Source organism: Perna viridis, chromosome 7 (assembly GCF_037379345.1).
Source record: "Perna viridis isolate PV_CMFRI_1.1 ecotype Kerala chromosome 7, ASM3737934v1, whole genome shotgun sequence".
In the NCBI taxonomy this organism is placed as follows: domain Eukaryota; kingdom Metazoa; phylum Mollusca; class Bivalvia; order Mytilida; family Mytilidae; genus Perna; species Perna viridis.
The window spans coordinates 26,521,122-26,540,443 of record NC_142451.1 but is presented as its reverse complement, the minus strand read 5'-3'; the positions used below and the strand labels follow the sequence as shown (position 1 = coordinate 26,540,443).

General features: G+C 32.4%; 1 protein-coding gene across 2 annotated transcripts; it reads left to right on the top strand.

Annotated features, from left to right (window-relative positions):
* Positions 1 to 2,322: 2,322 nt before the first annotated feature.
* On the top strand, positions 2,323 to 17,342 carry LOC148612040 (uncharacterized). 2 transcript variants are annotated; one of them, XM_088593140.1, is made up of 10 exons: positions 2,476 to 3,404; positions 4,181 to 4,319; positions 5,257 to 5,409; positions 6,008 to 6,313; positions 10,354 to 10,473; positions 10,893 to 11,027; positions 11,652 to 11,972; positions 13,907 to 13,975; positions 15,002 to 15,042; positions 15,562 to 17,338. In XM_088593140.1, exons 1-10 carry the CDS (start codon positions 2,715 to 2,717, stop codon positions 15,565 to 15,567), a joined length of 1,980 nt encoding a protein of 659 aa, XP_088449266.1. In that variant the 5' UTR covers positions 2,476 to 2,714; the 3' UTR covers positions 15,568 to 17,338. The 2 variants fall into 2 exon arrangements, with proteins under 2 accessions (XP_088449267.1, XP_088449266.1); XM_088593141.1 differs by lacking the exon at positions 13,907 to 13,975 and having other exon boundaries at positions 2,323 to 3,404; positions 15,562 to 17,342.
* Positions 17,343 to 19,322: the final 1,980 nt, after the last annotated feature.

Genomic DNA, 19,322 nt, shown 5'->3' with positions numbered 1-19,322 from the left:
ATTTGACAATTCTGAATGAAAATTCGTCACGTTTGTCGTAAAATTTGGTCAATAGATTTCCTTTAACATCGATTTCTAAGTGTAGGTCAAGATATGAGGCTGACCTCACAGTGTCTGTAGGTATCCTTATCTTAAGTTCTTTGGGGGTAGATGCGTTGTATCAAATCCCCGAAATTAAGATTGAAAAAATAATACGTCATATAGCTAAACGATATTCTTTCTTTCGGATCAGATCACCTATAAAGTCAGCCTCATAAGAGTGAAGGAATAGGTCAGCAAGTAGAGGAGCACAAGATACCTTATTTTTTATAACGGAGGCTAATAATACAAAATCCACGTAAGTAACAATAGGTTCTTGGAGTGTTGTATTTTTCAATAATTTATGACATTATAGCATCACATATTAAATATTCTATTAAAATAAATTTGTTCAATTTCTATAACAATTAGGTTAATGAACTAGCTTTTCCGTTGTTGCTGTTGTGTTTCAAATGGTGAGATACGCCATGGTATATACTTTTTTATTCTCAACATATCGGAATAAACCACTCTCCTTCAATGAGTCAACTGTAAATTTACAGTAAATAATATTTAACCAACAATATGAACCACATGTAAATCTCTCCACTAATTAAAAAGGGAAAGAAAAAGGATGTGATCTTATGTGGATCAAAATAGAAGATGACTTATTCAAAATAAATCGATCGCGACGTGTCGGTTCCACGTGCACATTATCACATCCAGTTTAATATTATTGGTGCATTACCCCAGAAAATAAAACCCAACTTGTAGTTTGACATGTGATTAAAGTAAGTTGAATCTACTTCCAAACTTAAGTAATCTTCTTGAATGATGAAAGATGCACTGAGTCATGTCTTTGGCGAAACAATCGTAGTCGAAATAAAATCATAAACTTCATAAATAAGTCTTCATGTGATTATCATGTTAAATGATTTTTAGATGGAAATCGCAAAGTTTAAAGCTGCTTTAGCTGCTAATTTTGTTCAGTTTTGATTCTCCTGAATGTTGCTAATTCAATGAAATTAAGTTTGTAGTAATGAAATTGAAGCAATGATTAATGAAGTCGATAATACTCACACAATATTGTGAAAAACGAGGTTTTATTAATCGAAGAAGATTGATAGCTCTAATCTTGTATTTTTTGCCATTCCTTCCGAAGATTGCCAAGAGGACATTCACATGGGTTGAAAATACTTTCACCTTGGTTCAAAATAGCGGATACATAGATAAGCACATGTCTTGTTTTAATTTAATTTCAACTATTTCTTTATTAGTTTCCAAATAAATAATAACAATTACTGACCGCATTTGTGCCATATCATATTACTATATGTAAATTACAAAAGGATCCTTGCGTTGTAATCAAACTTTATTCTTTTACGGCTTGAGTCCGTCAAAGAAACGGGTCTAACTTCTCGTTGATTAACTACTTTTGCTTTGCACTCAGATAAATTTTTTTTAAGAGTCGACCCTTACAGCAAATGCGTGGATTAAGGTCACCAGAAGTTACATGTATATGAATTTTAGTTAGGTCGACTTTTAGTCTTGCAAGAAAATATATGTATCGACACCTATTTCATGTATTCAATGCATTTATTTGAGGATATAAAATACAAATATATAAGAAAAGTACAATTTAGAAGAAATAATTCAAAGTTAAGGCATATTTCAACAGAAACAAAAAATACGAAAATGAAAGCTAAAGCAACTTAAATATTGACATCGTAACCGCTTGGCATTAGTTTCATTTATATGGATGTCACGTGGAATTTCTTGCACATGACCAATTAATAATCATTTGTTATCTGTTTTGCTGTAAGATTTGGTCAGTAAGTACGTATATGGAAAGTATTATTATAATTAATTGACTGCACAGGAGACAGTGGTATTACTCGAAATGTTGATAATGCATCCACCCGCAAGCATAATAAACTATTTCTTTTCAATATTAATTGAAATATCTGAAGCGGGTATCCGTATTTGGTAAGGATTCGGGCAAAATCATGTGGTATTGATTGCTTCCTGGACATTTTACGTCACATAATTCAAAACCACGTGGCCTTGTTTTAACACACCCCCTCCAAATTAAAGCAAACAAAGAAAAAAAAAGAAACTCATTTCCTCCTCTAATATGACATATTTCTCAATAAAAAATTCAGTATAAAAGATAAAACCTTTTATCAACTTCTGATAAGTAACAATAAATATTTACTATATTGTAGTTTAAATAATTCAAGCGAAAGTTATCATTAACAATTTTTTTTTTTTTTTTTTTTTTTTTTTTTTTTGTAAATAAGGTTGAAATAAATGTCCTACATGAATTGACTATTACACTATTGCAATATTAAACCAATATAAAACTTACTTTCTACGTATTATACTACTGTGATAAAACCAAAACAGACAGATAGTATTATTCTGTCAAATCCAGTCGATATAATTTATTGATTAAGTATAAAGTGTGGTTAGTGAACAAAATATTTTGACATAGGTAAACGGAAACACATACTTATAACGACTATAGGACTGTTATTTACTCTTGCCAGTTTAGTGCATTGACGAATTAACCTTTTGATCAAATGAAGTGGCTTTAAACAACCAAATGGATCACGTTATTTCCATTTTAAGGTATGTGACGGACATCCATTTTATTTCTCGTCCAATAAATGCATTGATTTTGACGAAATGTCACTATGAATAAACATCAATCTACCAATACAGAAAAATTTCTTAGACTAATTTTGCTGTCATATGAAACATCACATACAGTTACAAAAGTGTTCACCAAATTCAATATTCTTCCAACATACAACAACTCTTTAGCAGAATTTCTTGAACGTAATAAACATGAAATATATCATCTGTGGATCAACGATGTACAATGTTGTCAAGTAAATTGCAATGCTGTAAAGTTGAACAGAGGAAAGGCCCTAAACAAAGAACAGTTTAAAAAGCTATATATTTTAGCTGATCATGTTGTTCCTGGTCATTACATCAAACATTCAAAAGTAGTACAATACTGCATGTGTGGACTGAAAGTAAATCCAGCATGTACATTAGACAAGATGGATATGACTTCCATGCATAGTGTAATTCGGAACTGCTGCAAGCTCAATCAAAATGATGAAATGTGGTGGAATGCAATACGGAAAATACGGAATAAACTTTCTCATTTAGAAAGTGTGAGCGTGTTTGATCAAGGACGGCTTGAAAAATGGTGGACCCAATTAGAAGATTCAATTTTGGGTTTGGCAGGGAAAATTGCACCGATACCAGAATACAAAGACTCTGTTAAGAGCCAAATCAACTTTTTGACCGTAGCTTCCTTTGATGTATCTCATGCAAACACAGTCTTGGACCTTGTAAAGACGGAAAACAGTAAGGTAAATATTTGACTATTCATGTGTTCTGCATCAATCCTGTTAAGTAACATTTCAGCTAAGAATCATGCAAAATGTGATACATGGGTGAAAAGCCTGCATATTTTTTATTTTTAATATTTTGTTTAAAATGCTTCAGTAAACAATAATTAACATTTGGTTTTTCGTATAAACCATGCTCATTGGAGATAAACATTGTATAAATTTCAAAATTAATGGAGATAACTCTGTGAAAGACACTCAGATACAATAGAATCTATTAGATATTTAATGTTGATTATCTCCCAAGAGCAGGTAAATTTGAATGAATAATTACACATTTCATAATATAGACCCATTAAACAACTTCATAACAAAAATAAAATATGTAGCTTTGTTTGGGGTGTATCACATTTTTCTGATTTTACATGATTCTTACAAAGACAGCTACTTAACATTTAAAAAAAATATACGCTTGTATTTTGTTGATTCATAACTTATACTTTATTTGACGTTGGCATTGCATGTCTTGTATTCGACACAACCTGGATAGATTTATTTAGCTTGAAGGCAATCTTTAAGCCGTATAGAACTATAAGAAATTCAGTTTCGACTGAACAAAAATAATTTACTGGTTCAGCTAAATGGGCATTACATTCGAATCTGACATGAAAAAGACGCAAAAGATGCACTAGATTGGAGTGACAGTTTGCATGAGTCATTAAGTATTTTTTGTAATATCAATATTTTTAGTAGACTTTTTATAGATGTAACCATCATTTTGATTAATTGTCTTCCAGCTGAAGGACACTATTGTCGAAGAACAAAGGCACACCAGAAATATTTTCCTGAAGAGCCAAGGAGAACAAACTGATGTATTGATGAAGAAAATTGAAGATGTTAAAGAAGAGGTCATACGTCTGATTGATCATAATCATGGTATACGTTTTGCATGATTTAATTTGCACATTTTTTACTTCGCTCTTACAATCCTTGGATAAGGTCCGAAAATGTTATAAACGGTACTTCTTGTTTGATATTTCGTTTAACTTTTTTATAGTTAAAAATAAGCTGTTACTTTAATATGCAACTTACGTGGTGTATTAAATGATCATTATGTTACGAAGTTGTCCTATTTCGAATGATAAGTGATTAAGATACTAATATGTGACTCCAGTTCAATCCCAATTTTTCCAGATTTTTTTATGGTTTTTTGTCTAGTATTACCGACACTGGGTTTCTTGTGTTGTCTAGTATTTCTGATAATGCGATAATGTTGTACTAGTCTTGTTTAGTATCGCCGATACTGCGAAACTGAACATGCAATATTTTATTGATATTGTGGTACTAGTGTTATCTAATGTCGATACTGTTGTATTAGTGTTTCCTAATATTGCAAATACTGCAAAAAAAAATAATAAATAAAATAATATTTTTGTCTACTATTGCCGATACTACTGTTCTTCATGTGTTCTATATTGCTTTTAATGTAATACAAGTGTTGTCCAGCATTACTAGCACTGCGGTACTTGTGTTGTTTACTTCTACAACAGGAAATTTCTTGCAAGTTTTTTTTTTAAATAAAGATTATATTACTCTTATTGTGTTTGCTTGAGGAAGAACTGTTTCATAATGAGATCTTTGCCAGAAAATATTAAAAGAGCATTGATCTTAAACGCCCAATACAACGATACATCTACTTCAATTGTCGATAGTGTATGACTAGAAATGGGAGCACGAATTTGTAGATCAAGTGGATCGAAGCATGTAATTGAAAGCACACAAGTTATATATCTTGATTCCTTTCTGTATGTGATACTTGATTGAATGGGGACACTAACAGAATTTGAAAATGTACTTTAAAAATTTATTTCAGCTGAGCTTACAATTGAGATTAAACATTTAGTATTTAAAATTATACTACAAGGCATCAACAAATGTTTGCAACAACAACAAACAACTACTAATGTAAATGATTCAAATGACAAAGAAGCACAAGAGATGTCAAACAGTGCCGAACAGCTATGCGGTAAGTTGTTTCTGTAATAACGTTTTTGTTTGTTTTGTTTTTGTTATTAGTGCTTTTGTTTCTCTTGTTCTTTCACTTCTCTGCCAATATTTTCGTGTTTGTTTTTGCATTACATTTACAGTTTTATTTTAGTAACTTATTGTATTCTTGAATTATCTATATTTGATCAAACAAAGATGAACAAAATATAATATTTGATTGTTTGCGTATTTGTTCTTTTTGGTTTGATAGGTTAATATGCCATACTTTTACAATTTGATTGGTAACTAGAAAATCAATTTTGTTTATTATTTTGATTTTTTTTTTCATTTATTTATGTTGATTTGTTTGTTTTGGGTTTTTTGTTTGTTTGTTCATTTTACTATCATTCATTTTTTACTTTTTTGCAAATGTTTCGTAATTAACTTCGATCGATCAGCACTCCACGATTGACATGATCCCAAACGTATTTATTATTACAATTGGGAGAGCAATCAGTTAGACATCAAACTATAAGAAATGTTGCAATAAACTGCCTAAAACCAAGTTTTTTCGTATAATCTGTTAAAAAACAATAATTTTCTTTCAATGTGAGCACACCGCTTTCTTGTTTTACTAGGATGCTCGTGTATGGAGAGCGATACCTGTTTTGTTGAATGGAAACTTCAAACTCCACAATCCTGGAAGGTTGAACAAATAGCTCATGTACTTGAAGGAGCTTCCAAGATGTTGAATCAATGGTTTCAAGTTAAATTTGTATATGTTGGATCTTTAGTCATAGTAACATCAGCTCATGACAGCCTTTTTCATAATTTAGATTTTTTATGCTTTAATGTGAAAAGCTTTCTTCAGTACATCATCGATTTATGTGGATTAGATACAGATGAATCAGAAATTGTACATGTAACATTTTCTGTACTCGAAGGTAAGTATCATATAAAAAGTCAAACTTACAGTTGTTTATATTAGGCACGGGCCTCACCCAGTCTAAAAACTGTTGTCTTGTTAGACTGTGTTGTCCCCGGATGAGAATCCTAGCACGCTCACATCTGGTATGGATAGTGTCCCAACAGTTCCAACAAAGTGTACATAATCGCATGTTCAGTCAGCTGACCATCTTTTCCAGTACAATTATTCTGACTATTTCAAACTAACCAAACCATGTCCTATCACTTTAAACTGTGTTTCTAGAAAAGCAAAGGACGCTTACACTACTGGTGCACTTGGTCCATGCTCCTAGTTTTTAGTGGAGTCCGAGTTGCTCATTTGCTTTTGTTGCTTTGTATGTATGATTTTAGTTACTTCATGTTCTTTGTTGTGTATGTCTGTTTTCCATGTCTGGTCTTTGTCCCTTGGATAACAATTTTTTGATTACCGCTATAACCTTGGTTCCCTTGATTACTCTTTAAATAATAAAATGATATATTTGACTGCTACAACAATAACGAATCATATTGTACGTTTTTCAAAATGTGGAATTAAAAATTGCAAAATATGCAACATTCTTATAACCGACTCTTTCTTCACTATTATCCTTACGAATAAGACCTTTCACACAAGAAGTCATGTTGACTTAAGTTACAAATCGACGAACGAATTAGAATGCAACAAATACGGTCAAGTATATGTCGGTGAAAAAAAGAACGATTTAACAATCGAATTTGCGGCCATCGTTCGAGAATACCACTAAATTCCCGGCAGTTTAACAACATTTTAATCAACAGAATCATTCAATCATCTGTATGAAAACTCGTATTCTTAAAAATTTATACTATCCATCGAACAGTCCTGTCCTAAATAAAAGTTATCGTAGGGATAGAGAGGAATACTGGATATGCAGACTAGGTACTACAATACCTTACCTGTGCAATGCCAACATCAAAAGTATAGAAAACCTTTCAAATCAATATAACAATATCATAAATGTGACGAATTTATCTGACAAAAATCCAAGACGGATAAGGAGTCATGGCCATTGCCAATATACATCACCTAAGATGCATGATGTCTCCATAGATGGTCTTCTTCCTTTCATACAAAACCCTCTTGGACTTCATCACAATTTGTACTAAACTCTTTTCTATACCTCTCACTCTATTACATTTATTTTAAAAAAACAAGTCTTGACACTCCTGACTCTGAACCTACCTCGTCATTGTACAGACTAGTGGCAATCATTTTGGATATTGTTTTCCACAGACAGTTTTAACCAGTTTGTATTAAAGGTCAAGATGAGGAAATACGATCATTTCTTCCATTACCATTTGTCATAAAAGGTATAGATGCAATTAATGTGGATAACAATATCCATAACAAAAATGTCACGAACAAAATTTCTCGGTTTTTCAAAGATAAATCAATACCGATAATTTAATATTCTTACTGCTTCTAAAATTTTCAATTATAAAAGGCTATTGCAGAACCTGGTGATTAAGGACGTCAAGGCTAAATTACCTGACTGTTCTCGCAAAATCTCTCCATTCAAATATTGTCCTTCTGATTACGTCATACTTGAGATTTAAACATCCTAGCTTTCATATAACTTTAAAGTTCTTTTTGATGCCGTGGAGGACAACGCCAGAAAATGGATAAAATGAGAACAAGAAGACATTGATTGTCTGTCAGAGTGGGTGACGGTGGTTTTGAAACGTCTGAAAGTTTTAAAGTGGTCAATAAGTGACAATGCTATATCAGTTTTCAAAGACCCCGATTTAGCAAAAACATTATCTACTATACATGACAAATATGTTGTTGTACCAGCAGACAAAGCCCTAAACAAAATTGTTTTTTTTTCTTCTGCAAAATGTATTACATCCAATGTTTGTTATTAGGTAGACGTAGAAAATAATAGCAGTAATAAGACCTTTACTGCTACCACACTATCGAAAGAAGGGATAACGGAACACCACAAATCTGTGCTATTCTCTTTTGGTCTCTCTATCAAAGACGATGATTGTGACCTACCGTCTATGTACCGGATTCCTTAACTCCACAAAAATCCATACAAACAACTGTACATAGCAGGATCTGCAAAATGTATCATCAAATCTCTTTCAAAACATTTAACTTCTATTCTCACCGCTGTCAAAGGGGGTGTCCAGTCCAACTACCACACTTGTTACTTCCGTAGTGATATTAAATCAATGTTGATCCTAAAAAAGATCTATTGGAAACCCTTTATCAAGATTTATATCAGAATACAATAGCATTTAAGCCTTTTTTAACTCTTTATATTTCTTTTCCCCATACTCAATTAAAATCCCGACTCATAAACTTCATACATCATTGTTACTCAAAGAAGTTGTTATCGAAATGCTGAAATTGTTTATTGACAACAAATTTGTCCAATGTGATTGACGCGTTTATCAACAAACGGTTGGCATTCCAATAAAAACAAAGTGTGCTCCTCTACTTGCTGACCGTTTCTTTCACGCGTATGGCGCTTTATACCTGATCTGATCATCAAGTAGGAACATCGTTTAGCTAGATATAATATCAGTTTACGAAATATAGATGACGTTATATCGTTAAACAATCCTAGTTTCGATGATTTTATACATCGCATCTACCCCAAAGAACTTGAGATAACGGATACTGCAGGCACCATGAAGTCAGACTCATATCTTTACCTACAGTAAGAAAATGACGATAACTATTGACCAAACTATACGACAAACGCAATGATTTTCCATTCCGTATTGTCAACTTTCTTTCATACATGACAATATTCCTTCAGCACCTGAGTATTGCGTTTTCATATAACAACGCATGCGTTATACCAGCGCTGGCAGTAACTACGCAGTCTTTTAATACAGAAGTTTTATGGACGTCATCATAAACGCGTGGAACGGAACGATACAGTGTATTCATTTGCACCATGAAAACTTATTTGTTCAACGTGTCATAGTTTTCCTCACCTCTTTCGTCTACCCTGGACTAGATTTTGTAATGAGAAACTCGGCGGGTGTTTCTAGATAACAAGTGAACGCTTATCCTACTGGTGCACCGGTCCATGGTCCAAGTTATTGTGGAGCTCAAGTTGCCACTGATTTTGGGATAGTTTCAATATCCGAAATGGTACGAATGCGATGTGCTCTAAAATCGGATTACTTCCGCCAGAATCTTGGTTCCCTTGGTATAATTGCGCACTCTTTCGTAACCGTGATAAACCGAATGCTTTCAATCAAAACAACTTGTAACCCGGAACCACATTAAACAACTGTTGATTGTTATAAATAGATATAGGGGTCCTGATAATATATATGAGCTATACAGTCAACTGTAGCGAGCCCCTGTGTTTGAATTGGAAACTGTGTATGATATTTTATTAGTGATCTTTGGGTCGCTCATTTACCAGGGAACTAGATTATGAACCAAATTAAATAACTGGCATTGAATATTTTTAGACATCGGGGCCCTGCTAATGTATATGACTTATGTAGTCTCGTAACAAGCCCCTGTGCCTGAATCGGAACCTGGGTAATGTTCAATTCTAACCGAACAATTCAGGTAAACTTCCCGTTCTCATACAACCACGAAACACACGTAGATCACACGTATATGATATTTAAGAGGGCTTAAAATGATTTAAAAATGATTCGGTTTGCATTAAATAGATAATAACAATGTATTGAATACAATTTATAATGATATACGAATCGGTGAAGCCTAGCGTTTTACCCCTGAATTTCAGCCTCATCAGTAAATTATTTTTATTTCATCAATTCAATGTTATTGTCTATTTATCTCTCTGTTTTCTGTATTTCCTTCTTTTGATATCAATACTTGTCGTTTCTGTCTTTATAGTTGAAAATTTTGCACTAACTTGATAATTGTAGTAATAATTCCCGTGATGCTTAAACATGTTCGTTCTCAAACAAAGCCAAGACACATTTATAATAAGAAAAACACGTATTTTTTGTCTTCTATGAATAACTATATTTTGTGAATTTCGTTTTAAAACAGAACAAAATCTATGGAGAAATGTTAAATCCAAATTCCAAAGCAGATCACTTTCTGATTTGAAAATCGAAGAAACCCCATCACTAAAAGGTATTGAATCATCTCTTGATGTAGATAAAAAAGGTAAGAATATAAACTGTTAACGTAAACTGTAACATACGATTGTAATAACAAAATCATATTTTTATAGATTTTGTTAAATTGTTGTGTATTCGATTATTCAATATACTTTGCAAAATTCCATTAGCATGAATATATTTTTGTAAAATACCGAATGGCTACGAACAATTTGATATAGGTCTTGTATGTTTTAAGAAATGCTTTGTTTCAAGGTTTTATTCGTGAACTTCTCAAAGCCTATGGTCAATTACTTGTTTGCCAAGTTCTATGAAGGTTTTATTCAAATGAAAAAATAATTTTTGTTTTTATTAGGAAACTTGAAAAAAGAAATGGTCATCAATACTACATAAATACTGCGTTTTGTATATGTTATTACTTATTCTTTTTTAACATTTTAAGAGCATCTTATATTTTTTTATTAGACATTGAACGTAGGAAAGACAGTATACAGAGAATTACCGATAATACCTCTCATAATATCCTGGTCACGGAACATAACCTGACACCAAAAGAAGTCGCTACAGCGAAAGAACGGGTGCCTCTGGATGATTTAGAACGTATTTTTTTAAGTAGCTCTCTTTGTAAGAATCATGCAAAATCTGAAAAATGTGATACACTCCAAACAAAAAAGGCTTCATACTTTTATTTTTGTAATTGAATTGTTTTATGGGTCTGTACTATGAAATGTGTAATTATTCATTCAAATCTATTGTATTTGAGTGTCATTTACAAAGTTATCTCCCCTAATTTTGAAATCTATAGTGCATTCTATATAATTTTTATCTCTTAAGAGCACTGGTTACATGAAAAACTGAATGTTAGTTTCTGTTTACTATGGCAATTCAAATAAAATATATAAGATAAAAAATATGTAGGGTTTTTACCCATCAATCACATTTTGCATGATTCTTAGCTGGAGTGCTACTTAAAATATTCTACATTTTAAAAGAAAATTCCTATAGATACTTTTTAATCATTTGTTACATGGTATTTTACGACATGGTGGAGGTCTTAGTCATTTAGAGAAGACGGGCACACAATATCGGCCAATAAATTCAGTATAATTTGCGATGACATTGAATCGTTGAAAGTGATTGTCGTTGCGGCTTTATTGAATACTTTTCTAATTGGATATATATATGTATATATGCTAATATTTTATTATGTATTTATTGTTTTAGCAACTGAGAGCATCTTTATCCTGATAGATCAATGTTCCAAAATTCCTATGGCCTGCCTGACATACTCAACCTTAGTAGTCATAGCCTCAAGTCTGCAATCAGGAGAGTACCCATGCAATTATGTAGGTCTTGCAGAAAAATGTAGATATACAAGACGAGATATATATAGATTTGAGTTGGTATACAATGGAGGAACTCAACTTGCCCTTGCCTTGTTATGTGATTGGTGCGTTAAACAAGAACCAACAATTAAAACATTTCTGTGTCATCTGGTAGAGATGAAAGGAATGCACATTATCCGACGATTCGAATCAGATATACGTAAGTTGGGTTGTTTCTGTGCAATCGGGGTATAAAATAAATATGAACCAGCAAATGAAAGGTACACTGGATGTATTTTATTTCTAAAATACAAACGTTGTTTTGATATCTCTTAATATATTTATGTTCAGTGGGGCATATAAAGTTTTAACCATTGATCAAACGTAGAATAGAGTGGTGTATATTGCAGTTTGTGCACAAATAGATACAGATGTTATACAATTTGTACGTGTTCTTTATTACACGAGATTGTTAAAATACTTATTTTGTTAGTTAGAAATTCGTTTAACATGTTCAACCTTTCCTAGAGAATTTTATTTGTAAAATCTTTGACTTTGCTGCCGAATAAATGTTATTGACAATTTGAATTTACAAAAAGGAAGACAGCAATATAGAGTAATTCCAAATAATGGTTATTTTTTGATAATTTGATTTTTTAATCTTTAACCTTCATCTTCGATGTTCGTGAGGTGTAAACTGCTGCAGAGCATAACTTGTTTTCAATACTTATACGAATTATATTTTGCATTTACTGTGTTGATGTCATTGCTGATGACCAAATATCCTCGTGGGTATTCAAAAGCATGGTTCTCAATTTGTCTCGCTTAATTTATATGAAAGTTTATTTACCGAAGCTTTCAGTATCAAGTGTCAGAAACTATATAGTAGAGTTTTATGACATTTGTTTGATAGTTGTTATCATTATTTAAATCGTCCTATGTATTCAATTCTTATGGTGCCGATGAGAAGTTACTCATTGAAACATTTTTTAATTTGCAGTATATAGATGAGTGATTATTTTGTAATCATAAGACATAAAAGCATAAAGAAAAAAGAATACGCGCAATAAGCATTTCAGCCATTTGTTTTTTAGATAAAAGAATAGCGTTTTAAGTAGCAGTCCATTAATGTACGAAAACAAATAATTGCAAGTAAGAGTAATCAAGGGAAACAAGGTTATAGCGGTAATCAAACGAATGTTATCCAGGGACAAAGACCAGACATGCAAAACCGACATACACAACAATGAACATAAAGTAACTAAAATCATACATACATAGTAACAAAAGCAAATGAGCGACTCGGACTCCATTTAAACCTGGGAGCATGGACCAAGTGCACCGGCGTCCTCTGCTTTTCTAAAAACACCGGCCGAGTTACTCATGCAAAGTCAAGTCCGGGTAGACGAAAGAGGAAAGGAAAACATTGACACATTGAACAAATCGGTTTTCATGGCGCAGATGGATATACCGTAACGATCCATGAGTTCATGATGACGACCATAAAACGTTTATAACGATGACTTCAATCTTGTAGCAACATAACCCTGCTCCAGAAGCCTATTTGTTAGAATTATAGCGCAATACAAAAAGTCTGCGTAGTTTCGGCACACTCTGGCATAACGTATGAATTGTGATATGAACACTCCACGTAAAAAACGCACAGCAAAAATCACTTTCACTTCTAAAATATAAACATTTACAGACAACACAACTAGTCTTACATTGTAAATTGGTTGTTGCACTTTTGAGACAACAAATGAAGCTTGCATATGCAATTGGAACTTAACCAGAGCTACTGTTCTTGGTATGGTTGATTTAGAAGGGGATGAACGTATTGTTTTCTCCAAAATATGGATCTATATATAGAAAAGATTTTAGTATATAACATATATGACCATATACACAAAAACATCGATTGGCCCAATTGGTTTGATTGGGTTTTCTGAACGCTGTATCGCTTTCATTGTCTAGATGGTATATAAAATGTAACTGGAACTATATATGTTGTATTATGAGTGAATTACGTTCTTCTGTTTCATATTAGAAATATGATATTAAAAGTTACCTCTTACGCTAACTCCTAAGACATTTACATTAGTATCTTGAAAAAAGAGAACAATATAATATATTTTTTAAGCATTACTATTATAGGAAAAGATATCTCGAATCCAAGTAAAAGTCGTTCGTCTACTTTTCTGACAGTAAGCACGGGACGGACAGGTCAGTTGATTAGAACATTTTTTGTATTTAAGAGCTTATATATTTATAATTGCAATATTGATAATCATAATTACGAACACATGTTTTCATTGGTTGTGTTCTCGCAACAATCAAATTGATACTACAACGTAGGACAATAAAACTATGCTTAAATTTGTGTTTAGGTCCATAAAAAGAATTTGTTTGTATAAATCATTATCGCTAAAATCTACCTTGTTTTCACAACAAATGTAATGACTTTACTTTTTTTATTGCAAAATATAGAGGTAAAACTGTTATAAAAGTAAAAAAGGTGACTTAACAAGCCTGTTGTAGTCTGGTTTGTTTATAGTTTGGCCCTACATATAAATAGATAATTATAAATGATAAGGAAGCATCGTTCTATAATATAATCTGTAACACCATTTTGGCCATTTTGGATAGAACTTCCCCCGGCCGTGAAGGTTATAAAACTTGAAATTGTGGTCGAAGCAAATGTCTCTTAATAGTTCGTGATTGTGTCTACCTTGGATGAATTTCAAGTTTCACGCTTTGTTCGTAATTTACATATTGTTGATTCTAAAGGAAAGTTAAACATCTAGACAATAGGAATGGATTCTTGATTCCTAAACAATTAAAGTCCTTTGTGATTAAGATCAATGAAAGCGTGATTTGATAAAATGAAAATCAATAACAACTTAACTTTCATCAACAAATAAAAAAAAATAACTTCCTGTTTTATTTCTCTATCTACCAAGTGGATTTGGAATTTTATTTTTTAAAACATATAATATATAAACATTTAAAGCTCAAATGACCTAAACAGAGTAGGAAAACCAGATTAAAAGTAGAAATTCACACAACACAACGGAGGTATGAAATAACACCAAAACAAATCGAGTGGAGGCGAAATATGGAGTTAAAATCGGATGATCTATGTCAGCTATCACAACTTGAATTACAAAACTTGTTTGAATATAAAAAAAAGTAAAAACATAAATAAAAGTACATTTATGTTTAATTGAAATGCATATTTGTTTATTACAGATTCAGGTTGCGCTGGAAGTACAGACGATGAGCTTGGGAAGGTAATGTATTAGTAAAACTTCTATTGTCTTTCATTCAGGTTAAAAAAAAGAGTTGCCGATACGTCGCCCCAATGCAATGAAGGCGTGTCATAACGATAATTTAAACATAGCTTTAACCTCATCTATATTTTGAATTTTGACGTATTTGAATCATCCTATTGCTGATGCTTCGAATGTTTTTTTTTGTCGATATTTTTTACCGTGTGTATACTTTTTAATTCGGTGCGCATAAGCTTCAAGATTTTCATATGTCGTCCTTTTGTTTTTTGTTTTGCATGGCAGAACCTTTTGCAAGTATTCATATTAACAATTTGACAGATGATATGCCGCTTCGTCCAGAAAAGTTGAGTGAGGTGTTAAAGTTTCGACTGAATGTTCCTTCTGTCTGAGAAATGAAGGAGAGGCTTTGTCCTTTAGAAACTTATTTTAATTTTTTGTTTGATAATAACGAAGAGTAATTGTGTTTTAAATGATGAACGCTACTTTTGGTGTATTATAGTTGATTTTTTTTCATTGTAGGTCTAGTTAGTTTAATGTGTGAAAGAAAGCTGCGAAAAGAGAGTATTAAACAGATCTTAAATCATAATATCTGAAGGTTTTGCATACTATTTCGTTCATTTTGTTTAGGATATGTGTCTGTTCTTTATTTATAAAAGAGTGTAAACACGTAAAGATTCGTTCCGATAAGGTTTATAATGTGTTTTTGTAATAATGTGTTAATGATAGTCACAATAAAAAGAAAAATAATCCCAAAGTAAATTTCAGGAGGTCATAAAACTTCTGCATAATGTGAATAGAAGTTGGATGTCCCGCTATCTTAAGATGAAATTTTAAATTAGACAGATAGCATAATGTATTTTTATGTTGGATTGGTATTAATTTTGAATTTATAAAGACTCGTCTTTTCAAGAGAGTGTCTAACTTGATAAAGGAACGTGAATGCATTTGTTTAATCAGAATGTCTTATGTACGCAAATAATTCATAAATTGTGATTAAATATTGTTCACATAAAAAAGTGATCACATGACAACATTTGATAAAAACGTTCAACTCATAACTTCCTTGAAAATCGCAACTTTCCTATATCACATCTGTGTCCAAAATGGACTTGGGTAAATGTCCAAAGAAAATTAACGAATACAAATGACCAGTTAAAAACTGATTGTCTGAAATAAGAACTTGTATAAAAAATAACAAAAATGAAAATAAACCTTTTTTAAATAAAATTTATGATAAAAACATTATTACGATGATATACAAAAAAAAATGAGCAGCAGCAATCACTTAAAGTTCTGCTTACCCTTTTAGTCGATATGTTTTCAAAGAATCACCTTATCACCCAGTGAGGGTCATTCGGTGTTTTGAGATTAAAAATACGCATATTCAACCATCGAATGAAGGTGGATAAGGTGCTTTAAGTCTACCTACATGTAACTTTTTGGATAAAAAAAATAGTAGAGCTTATGCAGCTTTCTCTTTCCTCTTTCATCTACCCTGGACTTGACTTTCTATGAGCAATGCGGCTGGTGTTTCTGGAAAAGCAGAGGACGCTTACCCAACCAGTGGACTTGGAAAATTCTCCAAGATTTTAGTGGAGTCCGCGTTGTTCATTTACTTTTGTTGCTTTGTATGTATTATTTTAGTTATTGTATTTTCTTTGCTGTGTACATGATGTTTTCGCCGTCTTGTTTTGTCCCTGGATTACATTCTTTTAATTTCCGCTAGATACCTGGTTTCTTGATCACTAATACACATCCGTTCCAATTATTTATTGTAAAGAGAAAGGTTTTTAGTGCTACATTTGATTCACATTTAATGTTGTATTTTTTTCAAGAAATGCTGGGACATCATTTGCTCAGATACATTGTTTTATTTATTAGTATGTTTATTAAATTAATTTGTCTGGAATACATGGTAATATATTTCATACTGTATAAAAAAAAGTCAGTCATCATAACATGTTTGCCGTGTTTCTATACTCTAATAAAATTCACTTCCGTTATTTTCACGTATTTGAAGTGTTCATTTGTACAAATTTGAAATACAACATGTGAACACGAAAATTGTCTTGCTTCTTTTTGTACCAGTTTGTATCTATAGTATTCAGAAATATTTTTTTCGACAGAAAAACAGACCATAAAGACGGTGTAATACGTGAAAGATACTTTTTTTCCATTCACAAAAGAGCAAACCTCGATACTTTATGATAATTGCGATTACGATTTCACTATATTTCTTATGGTCCATTCAAATATAAGTACATTCTTTTTGGTCATTCAAATGGAGTTTTCATTTCACAACTTATTCGTTTACGATGCCCTTTCAGGGCACTCTTTTGCTTAATTAAACCGTGCGCATTTTCTAATAGACAGCATTTAAATGCAGGTTTAATCTGCATGTTACTTCAATAAAGTACCTCATATTTTAATAGTTCTGCATTGGAAATCATGTACTTGGTGGCCGATATAAAGTGACAATCTTCTTCATCATATGCTTCACTGTTTTGATCTGATGCTTTATACCTTACTTCTCCTACGTTTTAAATAGGGAAGAAATCATGTTATTAGCCCTTTCGTGCCTTACTGACGTCACTTCACTCCAAATGTTCAAAATTTATCTATGTAAATCATGTCATTAGCCCTTTCGTGCCTTACTGACGCCACTTCACTCCAAGTGTTCAAAATTTATCTATGTTAATCATGTTATTAGCCCTTTCGTGCCTTACTGACGTCACTTCACTCCAAATGTTCAAAATTTATCTATGTTAATCGACGACGTCACAGTATCGTTTCATTGGAAATTGCAGATATTTTGTAGCATCACAGAAGTAGCATGAACTCCAAAATATCTGGAAGTAAGGACAATTAAAAATTGAAAAAAAGATGCCCTAATGGAGATCAATGCTAATATAAGCAGTGAGCTAAGTCAGATGCAATACAAAAAACATAAAGAATCAATAACATAGAAAATGTTTTTATTCATTTGCCCTTTACACTTTGTAGTGTCAAAAGAAATGTTGGAAAATGATTCATTACTGGTCTAAACAAATATGTGAAAAAAAATCAAATATTGTTCTTGGCTTTATCAAAAAGTCCATGTTTAAATCTATAATTTAAACATGCTACATTCAGAAAAAAAGAACGTACCGACCCTACATTTGTATCTTGTTCATGTCGCCTTTCTTATTGCTTGCCTCTGTTCCATTGATTATGATAATTGAATTTTAATTTTATTTCAAAAGACTTCATAAAATAGTAATCAAGGGAACCAAGGTTATAGCAGTAATCAAAAGAATGTAATCCAGGGACAAAGACCAGACATGGAAAACAGACATACACAACAAAGAACATAGAGTAACTAAAGTCATATATACAAAGTAACAAATTCAAACGAGCAACTCGGACTCCACTAAAGAATGGTAGCATGGACTAGATGCACCGGTAGGGTAAGCGTCCTCTGCTTTTCTAGAAACACCCGTCGAGTTGCTCATGCAAGGTCAAGTCCGGGGTAGACGAAAGAAGAAAGGAAAACATTGACCCATTGAACAAATCAGTTTTCATGGCGCAGATGGATACACCATAACAATCCACGAGTTTATGATGACGGCCAGAAAACTTTTGTAGTGATGACTTCAGTCTTGTAGTAACATAACCTTGTTACAGAAGTCTATTTGTTAGAATTCTAGCGGATACAAAAATTCTGCCTAGGCTCTGGCATAACATATGAATTGTGATATAAACACTCCATACGCAGGAGCTGAAGGGATGTTGCCACATATGAAAGGAAAGTTGACGATTTTGAATGAAAAGTCATCACGTCTGTTGTAAAGTTTGGTCAATAGTTTTCCTTTACCATCGATTTATAAGTGTAGGTAAAGATATAAGGCTGACTTTACAGTGCCTGTAGTATCCTTTATCTCAAGTTCTTTGGGGTAGATGCGATGTATCAAATCCCCAAACTTAGGATTGTTTAAAGATAATACGTCATCTATATAGCGGAAACTGAGATTAAATGATCTAGCTAAACGATATTCTTTCTTTCGGATCAGATCAGCTATAAAGTCAGCCTCATAAGAGTGAAGGAATGTCAGCAAGTAGAGGAGCACAATTTGCTCCCATTGGAATGCCGACCGTGTGTTGAAAAACGCGTCCACCACACAGGACAAACATGTTGTCGATTAAAAATTCCAGCATTATGTAAACATCTTCTTCTGTATATTTGGAAGATGATTTGGAATTATTTCTTACAAAGTATGAGGAATTTCTACCAAGAACTATAT